Source organism: Vipera berus, assembly GCF_964194415.1.
Source record: "Vipera berus genome assembly, chromosome: Z".
Classification (NCBI taxonomy): domain Eukaryota; kingdom Metazoa; phylum Chordata; class Lepidosauria; order Squamata; family Viperidae; genus Vipera; species Vipera berus.
This window is the reverse complement of record NC_138205.1, coordinates 28,523,000-28,544,212: the sequence shown is the minus strand read 5'-3', so window position 1 is coordinate 28,544,212 and position 21,213 is coordinate 28,523,000. Positions and strand designations below refer to the sequence as shown.

Here is a 21,213-nt window from a genome sequence, read left to right as displayed (position 1 = left end):
ATTGGCTGAGAGAAAGACACAAGGGATGCCTTTATAGTCGTGGGGATAGGCTGAGGAAGGGACGTCTGGATGGGTGGGTGTTTTACTCCAAGCATCCTTCTCAGCGTGGCAGCGATTCGCAGCATAGGTGGCAAGGGATGGGGCCTGTTGGTGTAGGTGGGTGAAATACTAAAAACTTTTCAGAATTTTCCCTCTGCCCTCCGCCTAGGTTTTGGAAGCTGGGACCTTTGGTTTTTCTCGTGGGGGAGGGAACAGAAGGGGAAGCAATTGGTCGCACGGGTTGCAAAACTAAGGAGAGAGGAGAGTGTATTAGCTAGGATCCTTCTGCTCCATTTCTCAGGCGCCCTAGTTATATGACCAGATGCTTGTTATCATCAGAATTAGAATGAATTTAGGGCTTTTTTCATTATTAAGGTTAAGGACATTTTATTTCACTTGCCATTTTTATAGCTAGTCAGGATTTGAAGTGCGTATGCTGGCTCAGTAGTTTGTATGTTCGGATATATTCTCTGAGTGTACACACATATATACATTCACAGACACTGGAGTTCTCTACTGTATTTCTTTATTATATTTGTTGTGTGGCTATTGTAATGGGTTACCCTTATCTCTTCAGCTATATAACAAAAGTTGTAGGAGAGGACAGAATTGGTTTTGAAAGAATTTGAGATTCTCTCTCCCCCCCCCCACCTCTCTCTCCCTCTCCCTCTCCCATACAATGTCAGATGTGTATGTGTTTCCAGGGCAGTTTGAGCACAGAGGGATAAGCCTTAGTGGATATGGGGATTTTATATTTTATTCTCAAGAGTCTGCTTCAGAAAATCGTTACCTTGCTTCTCTTGACTCACAGGTTGTGGCAGTGGTCAATTTCATTTTCTTTTTATTTTTATTCCTCCAGGGTAGTCCAGATGCTGCAGTACCACCTACTGATGCCATGACACAGACATTTCCAGCTCAGTACCCACCGCCGCCACCCCAGGCCCGGCTCCCCCCACAATACCATCTCCATAGCACCCCATCTGAGTACCCATCTCCAACTGCCCTGGATCACAGCCTGCGCATCTTCCCTGAGCAGGGCACAACTGCATCGGACCCTCTGCCATTGCCTCCACCTCCTGCCGTAAGTGGAGGGTTGGTTATCTAGCCCTCATGAAGGAAATGCCAAGAGAAGGGCAACCAGTGGGGTAGTTGGGGAAGTCAGCAATAGGTCCTAGCCTGCAAAATAAGTGTGATCATTTCTTAGGTATTTCTCAAGAACAGGTTCTGGCATTCTCTGGCAGAAACAAGACAAGCTATAAAGGGTATTAGTTGGTCTGCATTTCATTTCCATCACATCCTCTTCCTGCATCTCTGTATTTGAACCCTGATTTGTTGTATTTTCATGTTATCTATTTGTTAACTATCCAGCTATCAAAATTCTCTGCTGTTTCATGGAAGGGATAGCATCATTCACAGTGGCATGTTTGATGGCTGGGTTTTCCGAAAGGTAAGGGTCATTTAGGGAGTGAATTAAATTAGAGCTTCCCCATACAAAAGGTTTGGTATACACGATTTTGCTGAACTCAAATGCTTGGGGCTTCCTTAGATCCCCCAGCCATTTGGATTCCCAAGTTTGAATGAAAGCCTTAGTATGACTGAAGCAGTAGAAAGAGCATCTCTGACCATGGTAAAAACTCAAACCCAAGCAGCTCCCCTCATTTCTAGAGGCGGGAAGTGGGGAGAAACTGGAGATGAACAGAATTGTCAAAAGATATATCTTCAGAGCCAGAAAAGACTTGCACTTTTCATTTTGTACAATAAATATAGAATAACCATTACATATCTGTGAGGTTCTGTTGCATGTAAATGTTGCTGAGCCTTTCTGCAGTATAGGTATAGTAGGTGCTCAGACCGTCCTTTAGATTTAACACATTTCGGTCAATAAGGAAGTTCTATCACCAATTCGTCTGGGATCATGCACATTTCCTTTTCCTTTCCTTCATATCTGCCAATTCTAGGGAATTGCTCTTTTCCCAAGGATTGGTTTATTAGTTTTGAACTTTTCAATCAGGAGTTCAAGGTGGCATGTATAAGTAGCCCTCCTACTTTTTACATTACAACAATCCTGGGGTGTGTGTGAGATAGGGACAGACACACAGCCTCAAAGTAACCCACTATACTCTCTTAGCTGAGGGTAGGTAAAAACCTGGGTCCCTGTGTTCCTTAACATCTTCATTGCCATATTCATTTGCTATCTTAGTGATTTCCTTGGACCCAGATTCTTTCTGGTTGTCCACCATCTCCCTATGTACCCCTTCCATTCAAGCAAACTTTTTCTTCTCTTATCCTAATCCCAGTTTCTTAGAAAACAAAATTTATATCAATACATATACCTTAATCTAAAGCCAGATAAATTATTCAGGGCCTTGAATTTACCATATATCAGGACTTTCAAGAAATTTTGGAACGCTGAAAACATGTCTCTTATTGAACATCTGTAAATGGTGATTTACTTTCTGTAGAATATCTAGTACTTATTCACTCTCCATGGATGCTTGTGAAGTCTTAAGATGCAAACCCACAAAACGTAATACAATATATGGAACACCTTGACTGAGTTCTTGGACCAGCGGTTCCTAATATAACTTAAACTTTCACTTTTTTCTTTTTATAATTCTTTTGTATGATTTTTACTGACATTTTTTTTAAAAGATAATAATATGAAGTAAAGGAAAAAGGAAAAAGCCAAGAAAAAGCAAAAAGTGCATGAAAAGAAAAAAGTTGAAAAACAGAAGGAAAAAACTACAAAGAAATGGCTTTTGATATGCCTCACCATAGTTAGAAGTATAATTATATTTTAACCTTTCAAGTTATATCACAATATTCTTTCTATAACTTATGCTGTCTAATCATCAAAACCATGAACCACAAATTTTATTTTTACACCAAAAGTCTATAAAAGGCTTCCAGTCAGTCCTTAGTTCTTTTTCCTACTCTAATAAAAGCTAGTCCCTGTCCTTCCAAATCCACTTCTGGTCCATTTTTTTTTTAAAAAAAATTGTGAACTCGACAGTATTCACTGCGTCTCTACTCCTTTCCAAAGCAACATGCAAGGGCTTCACTTGTTATTGTTTGCTCTCATTCAGGGCTGCTTTGTACTTAGGCTCAATCTACACATTTGTGTTTTTTTTTATTTTAATGCAGTTTAGTTCCCTCCTTGAATATTTCCAAAGAAAAACTGGAAGGGATGGCTAAAGCCAGAAGTAAGGTTGGTTTCTTTGGGACTGAGAAGGAGGTATTATTTAAAATAATACATACAAATGAAGGCTAATGCATCCTTCATTCTGTCAATTATTTGCTATCTAGAGCCCATCCTCCTACCCTGCACCATTTCCTTTCTAATGATTTTGTTATTTGTGGAATTGTGATCATAGGAATTTTAGATCTCTTGTCATATCCATTCCTCCTAAGCCATGGTCGAAGAGAGTACAGAATTCCATAATGTACCAGTTTCCTTCAACCTTGCAGCGCAGAATGTTTGGATGCTTCTCTGTACTCAAACAGGAATATTGATTCGTTGCCATCCACCTTCATGCATACCAGAATTATAGAAAGAAGAGAGAAAGTATCAGATCTGGTAGAGTATGGGGAGCTGCAGTGTGAATGCCCCTAATGTATGTCTGCTTAATCATGAAGTCAGATATTTCTGTCTTGGCAGTGTCTTTTTCCATCAACATTGCTGACAGGTACAGAATTTGCCTGAGACATTTTGCTATCTGTATCAATATTCTATTTTCCCCCCTGGATTGGCTCAAGCAGTTAAATCCCAGCAGGAAGTTCCACAATTGAGTCTGTTTGCTTTTTGACTGTGATAGTAGAGACATTACTTCCAGCAGTTTTCAGAATATATTTGTTCTCTGTAAATAAGCTGCAAGACTCTGTTGTTCTCTAGAGAAGCATTATGCTTTGATGTTGATGCATGATAAAATATAGCCTGCAGCTCTTGCTGGACTCTCTCACATTTCTATGACATACCTACCACTTGGTTGCTGGCAATTTTCAGTGCTGAATCCCAAATGTCTTCTTAAAATATATAGAATACAGTACTGAAAATGTTGCATCCATAGCTGATCCCTTAAGGGCAATTAGATAATTTGTTGTAATTAATAGCAGGACAAACCAATCCAGATTCTGCTAGAGAGACAAGCTCAGTGAAACAACCTAGTATTTTCTAGATATTTGAACTACAGGTCCAAGCAACATAGCAGACTGTGGATATTATAGTCTATCTGAACAGTAACAGATTTACTCCCTCAATCTGCCGGCCAGTTGACAACCCAACTACTTTGAAATCCTCCAGTGTTTTGACTGGGGGCCACATCTTGAGTTTTGTGAGCACTACATCTGCTGGGTAGCTTCCTCATAGCAAGACTGCTGTGGGTCATATAGCCTTTCATAAACCAAAACATTAGAGGAGACACGGAGAGGCAGATCACTGTCATTACAGTAAGAGTCACATAGTTGTTGAAAACTATTTGGGCCAAAAGTGAGCAGTGAAGTTAAATATTGGTGTAAATATGAGAGTAAGAGGGTTTTTTATTGGGTCAAAGCCTGTTTGCCAAAATTCTATGGTGCTTAATGCACTATCTACTTGTATTTTTTGATGGCTATTAATACACAGAACATAACTATACAAATATATGGTTCTTTATAAAGTAATAAAGTTAATAGTGTTAATTTAAACAAAGCTTTGAAAACAGGCATTCCTTCTTGGTTGCCTGAGGTAAGCCTAACTGATTGTTTGTGACCAGAGAAATGTCCATTGATGGACAATTTGATGTTTGGTTAATTTTGATTTTTTGCTTTATTGCCACTATCCTGAGAGAGAAAGATATTTTTAAACACATGTATCAGAGGAATAAAACTGAGGGCTGTGTATGGTGCCAGAAATTATTGTGTGTGGCCTCACCAAATACCATCAAATTGAAAGTGGAAGAAGCAGGGAATAAATAAATACACAACTGTAGAGTAAGCATATTGATTGCTTACTTAATTAAATATTAGAAAAGAAATAAATATAGTAAACTTGGTCCTGTTACTGGGGGGGGAGTATTGACCGTTAAGGCCAAATAAGATCTTTGGCTTGGAAAAAATTAAATAGCTTGAGGTATAAAGATCAGGTAATTATCTTTCAAACAGGTAGAATGGAAAGGTTTCAAATCCAAAGACTTGGGTGCTAAACTCCAGAGGATCCAATAATTTCTCATTTGGGTGCACCATAAAATCTCTCCTTAGTTTTCCACCTCACAAGGCCATAGAATCCTCCCTTCTCTCTAATCCAGCAACAGAGGCAGTGGATTTGGTGACCATATTGGGTAATGATGCCTTTCTCCAGCCAACAGCTGCACCCGTATCAGATTCCCTGCTCTATCTTTCACCTCCTCCCCCTGCCCCAGATCTTTCACCATCTTCACCAGCAGCTGTTTATCTCCACGTGGACAACTAGCACATAGCCAATAACCTCATTTCAAGGACACCACGTCCTCTTATGAATTGTAAGCAGAGATTTCCAGAGACTGTTTCATGCCCAAGACAAGAAGTCCAAACAACATTTGTTTCCCTCTCCAAGGTGACAAAATAATAAATAAATTAACAAAATGAGCTTTTTCAAAAACATCCCACTATCTATCTCTTGAAGCAAGGATAGACCTACAAGATAAGATAGATCAGAGTCATCTTGTAGGAGAGATGGGCAGCATAAAAAATTCAATAAATTTAATAAATTAATTACCATGAAGAGAAATGCAGAGTTGACTTGAGCAGATTTGAGGTGATTACAATAGGATGGAAATTAGACTGACATTTGTATTGGTTTTTGCCATCATTTTGTGGCCATGGAGAGATTGTGGGATTTTCAGTCCCAAATGCCAAATCATTTTTGAAAGTTTAGGGTTTTTTGCATCCTGACAACCGGGTAGAGAGCATCATTTTACTCAGATAATTAAAAATCTTGATTGGTCCTGAAGCAAGTTGCCTTAGGGCAGGCTCAAAGCTTCTAAGAGGACCTTTCTTTGCTATTCAAGTCTCTTTCATAGACTAATTTACACTCTGCCCTTCTAGCTTAATATCCAAACTAATTGGGTTGCCAACTGCCCAGAGGAAAAAAAAGAAACATGGAGGAAGGGATTCAAATCACTTCTCTTTTTCTTATGAATCTAACAGTAGTATATAAGTTGCAGAAACCAGCAGGGCAATTTTTTCATACCCATATAATCACCAGCTAATTCCTTTAATTCATATTGTTTTTAAAGACAACTGCAGGGACTTTTTCCAAAGTTGGCAAACCTGCTTGCCAATTCAGCACCTGGCTCTTGTACACCCATGCAATTTCTGATTTTTGTTTTCTGTTCAGTAAATAAATGCCAAAATACCTCAAGGGAGAGTGAGCTTTGCTCATGCTTGGCCATATGCTTGCATCTCCCTTTTTTACTTTCACCTCCTAACTTCTGCAATCTGATGTTGCTGGGATTAGACTCTGTGTGACCCCCAGCCCCAGCTCAGATACTACTGAATCGTGGCTGTGCTTTGGGTGATGTGCTGGAAATTTAAACAGCGGTATTTTATTAAAGATGTACTTACTATAGATAAGTATGACTCTGTCCAATTTTTTTCCCCACACCATTTTGAGTGTCAAATTATGTCTAGAATGCTTAATATAAGTGCTTAATTTATGTTGAATGTGTTGGCAGAAATAGTAGCAGTCCTGTCTGTTTTTCCCCTCTTTGTGTAAGTTTTGTAGCTTTTTTTTCCATAGCAGATCGTATGTTTTAGTTACTGATACATCCTTTATGCACTTTTCTTGGTGGACCAAACAGAGGGTGTTGTTGTAACTCATCTGTGTGTTTTCTTTTTTCTTTTTCCCCTCATGGAACATGAGAGCTGCTGCTAGCTTTGTAGCAAAGCTGTCTTTGCAATGACTCCTTGTGTCTTTCCTGGACTAGGGCCTTTTCCGAGGTGCTAATGGCAACGTGTGCGGACCTCCTGCCGAGCTCAGGTTTTCTTCCAGGCATCTTGGACTCCATCACATTTCTCTGGCTCTAGTCTCATTAATACATGAATAGTTAACCTACTCACTGCGCAACTGCACCTGCCTGTCTTCTCAGCCTGACACTTGAACTCCCCCCCCCCCCATCCCACCATTCCCTCTGCATTTTATCCTCCCAACAAATGTTGGGCCCTATTGGAAAGAATTTAATCCCTGTTGAACTTGTCTTTATAAGCAGGACTCTGAACCTTTTGGAGGAATCCATCTGGCTAGTGGGAGGTGGGTGTGACAATGGGAACTAGGGTTTTGTGTTGCCCTGGGGATGAGTAGAGGAATGGGAGCACAGGGGAGGATTTGGTGGACTGAGGGGTATGGCTACTGCTTGGGGGGTTGTCTGCATTTGGGAGTGGCTAGAATTGTGTGTCCATGTGCTTTAATACTACACACAGGTGTTGTGTGCTAAGACAAGCAGAATCACTGTCCTGTTCCCTAGTCTGTAAGCATGTTCACAGAAGGGTGTGTACATTGGATATCATTCTGGTTAGGATTCAGAAATAAAAGGGAGAACCATAGAACAGGAAGATTGATCTGTGCCCGATTCCCTCCGGGTTCATAACTGTCTCTGGGCAAGCAAAAGCAGCTCATGAGACATGTTTCTCAATGGAAATTCAGGAGGGAAAGGTTGGAGAAGACTGACTTCATTGCCTTGCTTCAGCTCAAAGCTACTACCTCGCACAGCTGCTTTTCATTTTTAAAAGGTGGGAAACATTATTCTTGTCTGCTGTGCAGTTCCTGGTTTGGTAGTGAATAAAACACATTGCTACACACTAAAGATACGCTTCCTGACAAAATATAAAAAGATGCTTCAGGTTCCAACTCAGATCGAGCCCTTCTGTTTTTGGAAAAAAATAAATGCCAGCCTTCAGAATTTAAAAATTTAGAGAATGTTGAGAAGGAAGATGCTATATTTTTTCCAGCCTAAGGGCATAATCAAATTCAAATTAAAAATTCATAACACATATTAAATTAGTTCAACTGAATAATATATGTTCCAGATAGTTTGACTTAAAATAGACCTGTTTTTTTATAGATGGTAGATGATAGAGCAGCAAACCTATTTCTGGATTGTATCGTTTTAGATAGCAGGAAGGGCTCATATAACTAAATGCTCAGCTCCTTATGAAATAATTCCTACACGTAGATGTTATGGAAAATCTTGCCTTTTGCTATCTGCTAATATTCTTCTGTGGAAATGTACTGCAAACACAGTTTTCTCAGTGTATTTGGCTGTTCAAAAGAATTAAAACTACTTCAGACTAGGGGCTAAATTAATTTATAAAGGGTAGGTGGCATTGCAGGCATGTAGGTAAGCATTCGGTGGGGTATTCTTCTACTTGGAATCTCATTGCACTTTTTACCATATACATACCGTGTACAGTATCTCTTTCCATTCATACACAGTTAGTCTTGTTTTGTGATTAATCTCTCATGCTGTAGCCATTGCTACTGGATCATATGACTACTGCTTTAAATAAACTGGTCCGGTTTGTGCATTATGTTTTGCTCAAAGGGGAACTTGCTTGCTCCTATAACTTTAGCCATCATGATATGTGAAAAATAGTTTACCCCTTTAGCATGATGTGAATCCAGCCAATTGTGTTTACCTCAATCTGTGTTTGAAGTTGTAACAACCCCACAAATCCTTTTTTGACATGCCTGCTATTTTTTCTGGTAGGTGCATCCATAGGTGATCATGCATGCCCTTTATAGGCCGTGCCCTCTCATGGCTAATCTGTGGCAGGAATTTTGAAGACAAGTTCAACGTCCTTCCCACCCCTCGCCAGATTAATTGCTCTTCTGGCTCTTCTCTTCTTCCCCCAATCCTTCAGCACTTCTGACATTGCAAGACAGAGGCTGTGCACATTTGGTCTGTTCTCAGAATGCTGCATCGTGGAAGTTGCATTGTGGAATAAGAAGGGCCACCTGCATGGAGAAGAAAGAGATGTGGGTCTGGGTTGGTTCTCTGCCACCAGGCCCTCAGATCTTCTCCACAACTTTGTCATAAATTACATCCACTCAGCCAGTCTTGCTTCTCTCCACTAACGGTTTTCTGTATGCTGCCATGTGTCTGTCCTGTTCGCTAACCCAAGACAGAATGTTTGCTGGTGCATTGAAATATGTTCTCGGTGAATTCTTTTTTTTTTTTGGATGTGTGGGTGGTGAAGCTTGCAAAGAAAAAAAAGCACCATTCCCTTTAAAGGGAAATAATGGATTTTATATTGAAATTGAGATTTGCAAGACATGAGGAAGAACTCTGGATTTCTCAGATCTCAAAGCCATTACTGTTAGATAAAATTAATGTGCAGTCATATATCTAGAGGAAGAAACTCTTACTATGACCCCATTCATGAAGTTAGCAATTCTATGGGTGGTTTTTAAAGGGCAAAAAATAGGCCTGAGAACCTAAAGTGATGGGAGTTTGGTAACTGTTTGTTCCTTTAATGCAGTTCCTCCTAGCTAGGGGGGAAAAACAACCATTCACATTATTATGCTCAGCTAGCATCACTTATGCCTGTAGGAATTAGAGGTTTGATAAAATGCTCCCTGATGTTAGAAGATACCCATGCACACAAAATATTGGTCCATCTGAAACATAATTAGGCTAGAAATTTTGCCTTAGATGGGCTACTTTTCTTCATTAGTTAATTGCTTGACAAAATGGTCAAAAACCTAGGATCTTCCACTTGGATTCTTAATGATATCATCTTAGGAATTATTCTTTGCAGTTTTATATATATGTAATTATTTACATTTATCTGTAGCTTCTTAGTGAATACTGTGCTATTTGAAAATTAGTGGAGGTAATAGGAAACAATAGAAACAATAGGAAAAAGGAACCAGGAGTCAGTTCTGATATATCTTCTCTTATATCATAAGCCAGATGCAACCAATAGTCTAGAAAACATAGAAAGAATTAGGCGTTTTATTATCTGAGCTAAGCCCACTGAAGAATACCTCGTTGCACTGGCAGAAGGACTCATGCATTTGACTTTGCTCAAAGCAATCTTTTGTCCAATTGGTACCTTCCGAGAGAATTGGGACATTAGATTCCTGAAATCTCCAGCCATGTGGCTGGAGAAAATGTCAAGCATTCTTTACTAAAACCCTAGAAGGGTCATTCTAGATGAGGAAGACACTTCTAGCTCAATAGGTCCTTAGCTTAAAAATAGTTTTCAAGATTCAACATGAGAATGGTGTAGGATGATGATCGCCAAGTTTTATAGAGGAGGGAAGGGGACTGCTGCCACCCTATGTAACTTAACCTTTATGGTTTCTCCTATATAATAAAAATGAGATGGGTGGTGTATAAAATAAATAAATAAATGCCAATACATTTATCATGGAGATACTGCTGTATAAGTCTTCCTTTTTCCTCATGGCATCTGTGTTTCTTTCCATGAACTGCAGTCCTCATATTACAAAGTTCAGCATCTTCCCTTGTGACTGCCTCCAATTTGAATTGAATTCAGCCTCTTCTCAGACAAGTTCAGCCAACTTTTCTCACCCGTGGCTGAATTACAAAATTTGGAAGATCCCTCTCTTAGTGAATATGGTGAGAGTTGACCCAGGGATGTGTGTGATCTTGCTTTCTTCCCCTCCCACCCTTTTCCGTAGCAACCCGAAGAGGTCCCTGCACCTGAGCTATCTCCAGAGACAGAGGATGCAGAAAGTGAGGAGAACAAAGCCCAGCCAAAGCGCTTACATGTGTCCAACATTCCCTTCCGCTTCCGTGACCCTGACCTGCGACAGATGTTTGGAGTAAGTCAGTTCTACCCCATCCCTAAAGAGACTCACCTGAAGTCAATGCTGGGTTCCTTAATCTGTTCATTTATTTTGGTTTCTTTAGTTAAAAAAACACACCAAATCTTGAAATCGGGAAGCACCAACTCATCTGAAGAACATTGGTTTGGGGGTATAGAGTGAAAAACAAGCATATATTTTCAATAAATACTGTCATATATTTTGGGCCCTATATATGAATTAATCTCAGCCGAAGAACATTGGTTTTGGGGTAGAAAAACAAACCAAATAATCAAGCATATTCTTTCAACAAATATATGCCAGTATATAATTTGGGCCTGTATATGATATAATCTCTTGATAAAAACTGGGCTGTGCATTGTCATTCTGACAATGGTTGATTTTCTTCCTATTTTCCAGCAATTTGGAAAAATCCTCGACGTGGAAATCATCTTTAATGAGCGTGGCTCAAAGGTACTGTATGGAGAAGGGCTTCCAAAGGAAGGCTGTGGATTGTCTGTGCTCTCAGAGGAAAAGAAGTTTAGGATTTGCTGATGGCACTTGGCAAATCCATCTTGCTTGGCAAGCAATGCCATTTCATTGCAAGGTCACATTAATATTAGGAATCCTAGTAATGCAGCCAAAACTTTTGCTAGTTATTCAGAGTTGCCTGAACCTCAACAGGGGAAGCAAATAAATTGGATGGATGGATGGATAGATAAAATTGCCTTGACACATTTATCCACCTTATTGGAGACAATATGAAATGCAGGCTTTGTAAATGGCAAAATTTCTTTAAAAATACCTGAATATCAGGTATAGTATCTTTTTGTTGTGATGATTTGATCATATAGAGATGGCAAAACAAAAATATAGTGGAAAAGTGAATGGGTCATCAGAAAGAGAATAACCAGAAAGTAATGGTTGTGTAAATTGATAAGCTCTTCACAGAGAAATAGGTGAGAAGCTTAATAAATAAAAGGTAATATATTTTGATTTCTTTGGCTTAGTATTTCTAATTCCAATGCTCCAAGGTTGCTGAAGTCAAAAAGGTCTCAGGATTGGCAGCAAGATCAGTAGAGTGAATTACTAGGGTTGAAATGCATTGGATTTGAAACAAAACGATACTTTAGAGTGCCAAGAGAGATTATGCCAGTCAATCAATCAATCAATCTTTATTTGGTCCTAGACTAGCAGGTAAAACACAAAATTCACAATTAATTAGGATAAAAGGGAAATGAATTGTTCTAAAATATCTTTAAAAAGGTTAGAGTAAATATGATGTACTGTGCAAACTATAAAACAATTCTTGGCTGTGGTCAAAGAAATAAAATCAGGTTAATCTGATAATCCTTTAACATAAATCAGAATACTTAGTGAAGAATGGAACTAATAATTCATGGTGAGCACCTATGTAGGGAGCGCATTACAGAATAATGTTTTCAAACATTTCAGTTATTCCTCCACCACATAGACACAGTCTCTGTTTAAAGGAGAAAGGCCATGTCTGCAACTTTTTGAAGCAGCCTCGTCTTTTTCCAGGATCACACAGAAACTACAGAAGACTCATTTTTTATCATTTAATCTGAAAGTCGCACAGCCTTCTGATTGTCTTTGCAATGTAAGTCAGTCTTTCCAGTTTGCTCCACAATGACACAGATCTTCTGTTCTCTTAGGGTTTTGGGTTTGTCACCTTTGAAAACAGCCAAGATGCTGACCGAGCACGAGAAAAACTGAATAGCAGTATTGTTGAAGGGAGGAAAATCGAGGTGAGAGTTTAATCTACGTATCATACAAACATATATCAGCCTACCAGTTTTTTGCTCAACATGGTATTTTCTACTTGGCTGAAGGTTCCCCTTCCAAGACTTAATGTTACACTTAACAGGGGAGCAGGATATGCTGTATGCAAGAAATACTGAATAGATTTATTCATGAGTTCAACCAAAGTCTTGCAAAGACTTCTTCAAAGTATAATGTTAGTCTGCCTTTCCTACTCTAACTAACTACATCTTGTTGCACTTTGATCTGACTTCCTGCTTTTTTTCTCCCATGCAGGTGAATAATGCCACTGCCCGTTTAGTCACCAAGAAACCTCCAGTGGCACCTCTGGTGAATGGTATGCAATGAATGCAATATGCTTGCTTCTAAATGCCATATTTAAAACAAATAGTCCAGAGTTCTCTCACTAGAGTATGACAGCCAAGGCCTGCTTTTATTCAAGGCAGCTCTTTGGTTTTTCTGACTTCGTGGCATCTTTGGGTGGCACCCTTAGCAGGGCAAGTAAGTGCTTGGGGCTAAGGCAAGACACTTGTGATTCGCCCACTATCTTCCCCCAGACTCCAGATTTCTATTTTAATCTCCAGAACCCCCAACTTTGGAATGGCTATGGTTTTTCTGCCTTTTTTTCATTTTCATTTTTTCATTTAGGGGTTTTAAGGAATTAATTGATGTCTCATAAACTTTCAGAAGCTTAACCTCAAAAACCTTCCAGCTCTATCCCCAAATCACTAATTCTGATTTGGAGGAGGTTAATAAGCCAAAAGCATCCTTAATCATTTGCCAGGTTAAACGCATCCATTCACCACTACTACCCAAAAACCTTGCAAAAACGTACTGAAAATTTTGTCCCTATCCAAACCAAGGATGTTATGATGTCACTGGCCATGACTCTCTGGGCACAGGAAGGATGTGATAATCCAATTAAATAAATAAATAATGATGATACATCTCCAGTGACAAGAAAGCTGCCATTCTGACTGACACAGTGCTCTGTGTCTTTTTTATTTGCTCCTGTGATACACAACATACTTTATTGGACTGGTATAGACTTGTTCACCTTTATTAATTTTTTGTGGCTTAATATGTTATGCAAAGGGACGTGGTGGCTCAGTGGGTTAGGACGCTGAGCTTGTTGATCAGAAGGTCGGCAGTTTGGCGGGTCTTCGGCTTTGAAACAGAGATGAGCACCGGCCCCTAGAGTCGGAAACGACTAGCATGCATGTGCGGGGAAACCTTTACCTTTTTATGTTATGCAAATGCAGCCAGTTTGGGGTTTTTTCTTACTTTTGCTGGGTGCAAATGCTTCAGAAAGTCTCATTGTTCAAGAATAATGTGTAAACTCAGGAAATGATCTTGTTCAATAACCAGGTTAAGAATATCGGACAAACCCAGCTTATATCTTCCAGTTAGTTTTTTGTTACAATGGGGCTGCCAGGCTGAGCTGGCCATTGGTCAGTTCTTCAGAAGAGCCTTGCCAAGGTATAAAAAGGCCTCTGTGCTGAAGTGCAGACAGTAGGAATGGTTCTCCCTGAAAGACATAGGCTTCAATTGTCTGGAACCTGCTGCAGAGTCTGAGGAGATAAAACACATTTGATGTCACACTCGAAGGTCTGAGACGGACCTTCATCTATTGAAAAAGAAAATCCAGCCCTGTCCTATCCCAACTTTTCCTGATAATTAGAAACTCTGATATTGAGGAAGCTAAAATGCATGCTAGGAGAAGTTATTGATATGTTTTCTCTACCCTTGACATCAACCTAATACATTGGCCTTCTATATCCAGAATTCCTGGCAATGGCCATGTGGTCCAGGAGGTGAAATCTATGCATCTGGAAGGTGCCCAGGCTAAAAAAGGGTGGATTTAGATCCTAAGCCCTGCTATATGCCTTAGGTATTGCACTTTCAACTGTAGAGGCTTTATACATACCAGCGGGAAATTGTATATAAAGTTAGCAGAATAAACAAATAAACAGGGCAATTTGTAATGGGCTGGGAATATTTAAGACCCGCAGGCATGCAGATTCCACAAACGCATTATTTCAACCCTTGCATTCTGTGGCTGGCATGGATTTGCAATAGTTTCCAGGGCTGGAGTACTCCAACTAACGAGACAGAATTACTTCAACCAGCTGTCCCCATCTTTCTAAAACATACACATGTGCAAATGACTTGGCATGTCCAGTCAAGGTTGTGCAGGTTCTGGTAATAATAATAATAATAATAATAATAATAATAATAATAATAATAATAATAATTATTATTATTATTATTATTATTATTATTATTATTATTATTATTATTATTATTATTATTATTATTATTATTATTATTTAATTTCTATACCGCCCTTCTCCCGAAGGACTCAGGGCGGTGTACAGGGCAAATACAGTAAAAATACAATGTACAAAAGTTAAAAAAGAATTAAATAATACAGCCCAATTCCAATAAAATTAATACAGTTAATATTAAAATACCCCAAACCCATCAGACCAGGCCGGCTTGTTCAAATAAGTATGTAAGCTGGGAGAGTGGCCAGATATGCAGAATGATTGGCTGGGCAAGAAGAAATAAGCTAGGAGGTATATTGATCATCTGATCTTCTCTTTGCTTGGATGTCCTTACAGGATGGAAAATCAATCCTGTAGTTGGCGCTGTCTATGCTCCTGATCTGTACACAGGTTAGTGTGTTGTGTCAAATTGTAGGAAGCGACATTGGCATAAAACAAATGCATGTACACATACACAGAGACTTTTGAATGCATACCAGTTAGGAATAAATGCTGTGTGAATTGCATACATGCATGCAGGTAGTCCTCGGCTTACAACCCAAGGTGGGACCAGAGCATCTATAGTCGTCATATAACTGCCTCATTGTTCGATCTTTTTTGCCACAGTCATTAAACAAATCTGGCTTCCCCCAATGACTTTGCTTGTTTGAAGGTGGCAGGGAAGGTTGCAAATGGCCACCACGGTGACCCCCGGGTGCTGCAACCCTTATAAGTACATGCCAATTAGCAAGCCCATATATCACAATCATGAGACTCCAAGGACTTGTGTGTGTGCATATGCAAGAGAAAAAAGTATGTAACAATATTAGAGAGAGAGAGAGAGAGAAGCAGGCAGGCAGGCAGAGACAGACAGACAGACAGACAGATTAGAAATTGAAAAGTACTTTTTTTCTAAAAAAGAAAAAACTGCCAAGATTTGATCAAATGGTGGTATTTTCTTTTCTTTATTACCCATTTTTTAAAAAATAAAATGTTGAAATGTTGACAGAAAACATACTGTCAGCAATCTTTTGTTGCACATCAGAGATAGATGTATCCTCCCAGCTTGTTATAAGAGGAGATCATCCCACTCAAATTTTTGGGATTATTAGGCCTAGTTTTTTTTTTTACCCCAAGTTGAAACTTTAAGCACACTTAATTTTGGCTGATTTCTTAGAATCATTCTTTGTAAGATTTTTTTTATTTTTATTTTATTTTAATTCCATTTATATCCCGCCCTTCTCCAAAGACTCAGGGCGGCTTACAAGCTTAGCAGTAGCCTTCATTCTATGTATATGCCTGCTTATTAGGGCTTTCACACACACACACCCAAGCGGCATTATTACAAAGTCAGCTTAATTGCCCCCAACAATCTGGGTCCTCATTTTACCTACCTTGGAAGGCTGAGTCAACCTTGAGCCTGGTGGGATGTGAACCTGCACTAATTGCAGGCAGCTGGTGTTACTTAAGGAGGCATTAGCCCACTGCTTCACCAAGATGTTCTGCCCCTTCCACTGGTAAAACTTTGGAGCAGAAAACAATCCCATTCATTGTCCTGATTAGTTCTATTTCTGTTCCAAGTCTGCCTCTCTCATATAATGGAATGTGTATCTTCTTTCCCTGTTTCTGTCTTTATTGCTCCTCTAACTCAGTGGCAAGCATTCCTTACCCCATGATGGCACCTGCTGCTCTGGCTTATCGTGGGACTCTGCGCGGGCGTGGCCGAGCCACTATCTATAATCCCATTCGGGCAGCACCTGCCCCCACTCCAGTTCCAGCCTATGGCAGGTGAGCATTGGCAGAGAGGAACTCACAGGGGAATTTTGTTCTCTAGTCAACTCAAGTCAGTATGCAAATAAATGAAGTCTTCAGAAATAATAATAATAATAATAATAATAATAATAATAATAATAATAATAATAATAATAAAAAATTGGAAGGGACCTTGGAGGTCATCTAGTCCAACCCCCTGCTAAGGCAGGAAACCCTATACTATATCAGACAACCCTATACCATAACCCTATACCACAGGTCTGCAACCCGCGGCTCCGGAGCTGCATGCGGCTCTTTCAGCCGTCTCCTGCGGCTCCCGGTCCTCTGCCATGTGCACTCCCCCCAAAAAAAGTGGGACTAAAAAAGTTCAACCAATCAATTCAAATATGCAGGGTAGGTGCATATCTCACCTTGGCTCCACTCTTCAGTCAAACCCTGTTCTGTGCATTCATGCATGTATGCGCATGCGCACACATTTTTTGTGGCTCCCAGTTTTTCCTTTTGTGAGGGAACCGGTTCCGAGTGGCTCTTTCACTGTTTCAGGTTGCTGACCCCTGCCCTATACCATATCTAGTCCAAATGACTTGGACTAGAAGACTTCCAAGGTGCTTTTTAGCCCTACAATTCTATGTTATATCTCATTTACTGAAGTGCAGTGAATAGATAAAAACATCATATATTCTTGCTTTTTTTCTTCATTTTTCTCAATAACTATCTGGCTGCAACAGAAACCTCATTCAGCTATTCTTGGGGTGGACATAGGAACATCAGAACTGGTTCAGCTACTATGAAGACTTGTAGTCTCTCATGCCAGATACACAGTTCTTCTTTCTGGTTGTTAAATGGTCAGGGAAGGGCACTCTGCACATGGCCAAGGTCATGTTTTGCTCCTCATATCTTATATAACATAATTAAAAGCAGCTTCTTAAGATGGATAACTTGTATTTGAAAGGGGTGGGTGTGAAGGGAAAGATATTTCCTGTTGCATACTGATATTTCTTTTTTCACCCAGCGTGCTGTATCCAGATGGTCTATACAGTTCTGACCTCTACGTAAGTTGTCCTCTGGGTATTTCTGGAAATTAGAATCCAAGGGTCCTGGGATAGGTGCCTAGCACCAACAGTCCCAAAGCAGAAAAGGATTGGTAGGGCTCACGATCCTTTTGCAGGGATAAGATTGCTGATCTTTGGGGCACTGAGTCAAAAAGTTACTTTGCGTAGGCCAACATCATGTGTATTCTTCACTTTCCAGTTTATGCTTCAGTGCAAAAGTTAAAATGTAGGTGTCCATTCTGGATAAAAAGGAGGCATGACATATGATGTTTCTTGCACTCATGATGTTGAGTAGGCATTGAAAGGAGTCATGCAACCTGCTAAGTGCATTCAGAAAAACTGGCCAAGTTTCCTTCCTTCTCAGCAGAGAGAAGAGACGGAGGTCTCTGTAAACTCTCTGGGTCATTCATCCAACAGATTGAAAGACTAAGAAAGCAGCTAATCACTTTAATGCTCTTTTCCCTGCTAGTGGTTCTTTTTTCTGGCATAATATTACAAAATAAAAGACAGAAATCTGTATGAAATGGACATGTATACCAAAGCTCAACAAACTTCAAACCAACTAGAGCCTACACATTTTAAAAGCACTCTGAAGCTCAGTATTAAGAGGCCACAACGGCATGAATGTTCATACCAGAGCTTAAGAAACCAATCAAACCAACATTGCAGTCATAGTCTTTACATTTATACAATCTCAGCAGCAGTAGTAATATGTGTCTGATGCACATAGCTTTGTATTATCTATTGCAAAATAAATCAACAGCACAGGCAGTCTATCCTACGCACATTACTGCTTTATTCTTTTTTTTTAAAGCAACAATTGGCTAGGTTTGAACTATGCAGCAGTGATTCCTTTTCACTACCACATTACTCAATCTAATCTAAATCAGTAGCAACAATAACATAAATGATCCCTATGCCTCTGCTGGAATTTTCCCCCCAAAAAACAACCCAGTCCCAAACCACAGAACAATTTTCTGGATGAGGTACTCAGAATTGTTGGAATGCTCAAGCAAAGCTCTACAACACAGCTGTTTTTTTACTTTGAACTTGATCTAACATTGAACAGAACTCTTGAAACACTCAGTTTTGTTTTGTGCTTAGAACCCTTGTTTTGAGAATAGAACTTTTTGTTTTGAAACATTATGCATATTCCTAATGCATCATAAGCAGCTCAGTCCCTTTTTAATTAATTTGTTGATTAAGCCAAGTCTAAATAGGTGACATCACCCTGTCAACAAAAGTGCGTATAGTCAAGGCTATGGTCTTCCCAGTTGCAATGTATGGCAGTGAAAGCTGGACCATAAAAAAGGCTGAGCGTCAAAGAATTGAGGCCTTTGAACTATGGTGCTGGAGAAGACTCCTGCGAGTCCCTTGGACTGCAAGGCGATCAAACCGGTCAGTCCTAGAGGAGATCAACCCTGACTGCTCTTTAGAAGGCCAGATACTGAAGTTGAAACTCAAATACTTTGGCCACCTAATGAGAAGGAAGGACTCACTGGAGAAGAGCCTAATGCTGGGAAAGATTGAGGGCAAGAAAAGAAGGGGACGACAGAGAATGAGGTGGCTGGATGGAGTCACTGAAGCAGTAGGCGTGAGCTTAAATGGACTCCAGAAGATGGTAGAGGACAGGAAGGCCTGGAGGAACGTTGTCCATAGGGTCGCGATGGGTCGGACACGACTTCGCAACTAACAACAAATAGGTGAATAGGCCAGACTACAAGTAGTTCCTGATTTAAGATGGTAATTGAGCCTGGAATTATAGTTGTAAATCATGCTAGCTGTTAAGCAGGTCACCATGTTTTTAAAACTCTTTTTACAACTGATTTTATGATCTTTATATGTATCACTGTGGTTGTAAATGAACACTGCTATTGTTAAGTGAACGCCGCAGTTGTTATGTGAATCAATTATCTGCAGTGGTTATTTTTTTGCCAGAATCCAGAAGTAAACACCAGTTTCCACCCAAAAAAAAAGTTGCAAATCGCAGTCACATGGCTGTGGAACACTGCAAATGGCCTAAATGCTGGCCATTTGCCAAGTACACAAAATGCACTTGCTTATCACCGGATTGTGAGCGACTGTCGAAACTATACAACTGAAAGTATAGGTAAAGATAGAAAAAAAGTTATGTGAAAAAGAAAAAAAATCTCTTCAAGGCACAATCAGATAGGCAGAAAGACTGCTCAAAGTTCTCTTAAACAGCCCATTTCAGGAGCGGGGGGGAAAAAGATCCGTGGATAAAGTCCTGCTTTTCCCTAAGAAATTGGTGTGTGTCGGGTGGGGGGGGGGAATGGCATGATGTTTATAGACTGTTGGAATAATTTTTATTTTAGCCGCTGTTTGAATTTTAGGGTTATCCTACAGCGTACAGAGTGGCCCAGACACCAGCAGCGGCAGCAGCCACAGCAGCAGCAGCCTACAGTGATGGGTATGTAGAGGCTTGGATTAATTAATTGAGTCTGGTTTTTTTAAAAAAAAATCTATTGCAGGGGAAAGGATTCTTAAAGGGTACAGGAATTATTAGCACTGTCCTTTCCACAGGCAACATCACAAAATTGCCAAGCTGCTAATTGATGAGTAAATTTTCCCCCCTCATTTTAATGTCCTTTTCCTAGAAAAAGAAGTTGATTACCCCAGTGGGGAAGCCTGTTGGGCAACATCTGGTCCACAAGCCTAAGATTTCCCCTCCCCCCTCCCCATCTTGACTGCTGGTGTTTTCTCTGATGCAGGTATGGACGGGTCTACACTACTGCCGAGCCTTACCACCACACGGTAACCCCTGCCTATGGAGTTGGTGCCATGGTGAGTCACTTCATGAATGGCATGCTACATCTTGGAAAGATAGCTGGGCAGGATCAATTATCATGCTGTCGAATCATCTGCTGTAAGCCAAGAACATCTGTACAACACAGACTAGTGATAGAAACACCGAGCAGATGAACAGCATCTGTCTTTCGTTGGAAAAGAAACATTTGCACATTGAGAGAGGGTGCTGTGCTTCCTGAATCAATTACATTGATCTTAAATGGCAAAAGAGAAGGAAAACATAACAGTAAAAAACTGTAGAAAAATACATAATCATGCAACCATTGTCAATTAGAATTCGTGGATCTGAAGACTACAGATTCGTGTGGGAAGAATAAAACTTTTGAGATATAAACTTACAGATCTATATAGTTCTTTTTTCCATGAAATATAACACACAGATGTAAAATTCTTTATCCATCTCCCTCAGGCTTTTCAAAGCCACAGCTCTTAGTGTGTGTTTTTATGAGTGGGAATTGGGGCAATTTTTGAAATTTTAAAATCTTAATACAGATGGTTCCCAAATTACAACCAGTCCATTTAAAATTACAATGGTGCTGAAAAAAGTTATTTGTGATTGGTTGTTGCACATAACAACCATTGCAGCACCCCTTTTGGTGGTGTGATCAAAATTCAGGAGTTTGGCATCTGGCATGTATTAATAACAATTTCAACATCCTGGGATTGCAACCTTCCTAGCCAGCTT

General features: G+C 39.8%; 1 protein-coding gene across 1 annotated transcript in view; it reads left to right on the top strand.

The window, feature by feature from the left end:
* Positions 1-21,213, top strand: part of LOC308678247 (RNA binding protein fox-1 homolog 1-like) — a 44,229-nt gene that overhangs the window by 14,542 nt on the left and 8,474 nt on the right. Inside the window, exons 2-11 of the mRNA XM_081345312.1 lie at positions 899-1,120; positions 10,700-10,843; positions 11,246-11,299; positions 12,502-12,594; positions 12,884-12,944; positions 15,232-15,285; positions 16,527-16,662; positions 17,660-17,699; positions 20,054-20,130; positions 20,432-20,504. Coding sequence (XP_081201438.1) covers positions 899-1,120; positions 10,700-10,843; positions 11,246-11,299; positions 12,502-12,594; positions 12,884-12,944; positions 15,232-15,285; positions 16,527-16,662; positions 17,660-17,699; positions 20,054-20,130; positions 20,432-20,504 — 954 coding nt within the window. The remainder of the gene's footprint in view (positions 1-898; positions 1,121-10,699; positions 10,844-11,245; positions 11,300-12,501; positions 12,595-12,883; positions 12,945-15,231; positions 15,286-16,526; positions 16,663-17,659; positions 17,700-20,053; positions 20,131-20,431; positions 20,505-21,213) is intronic.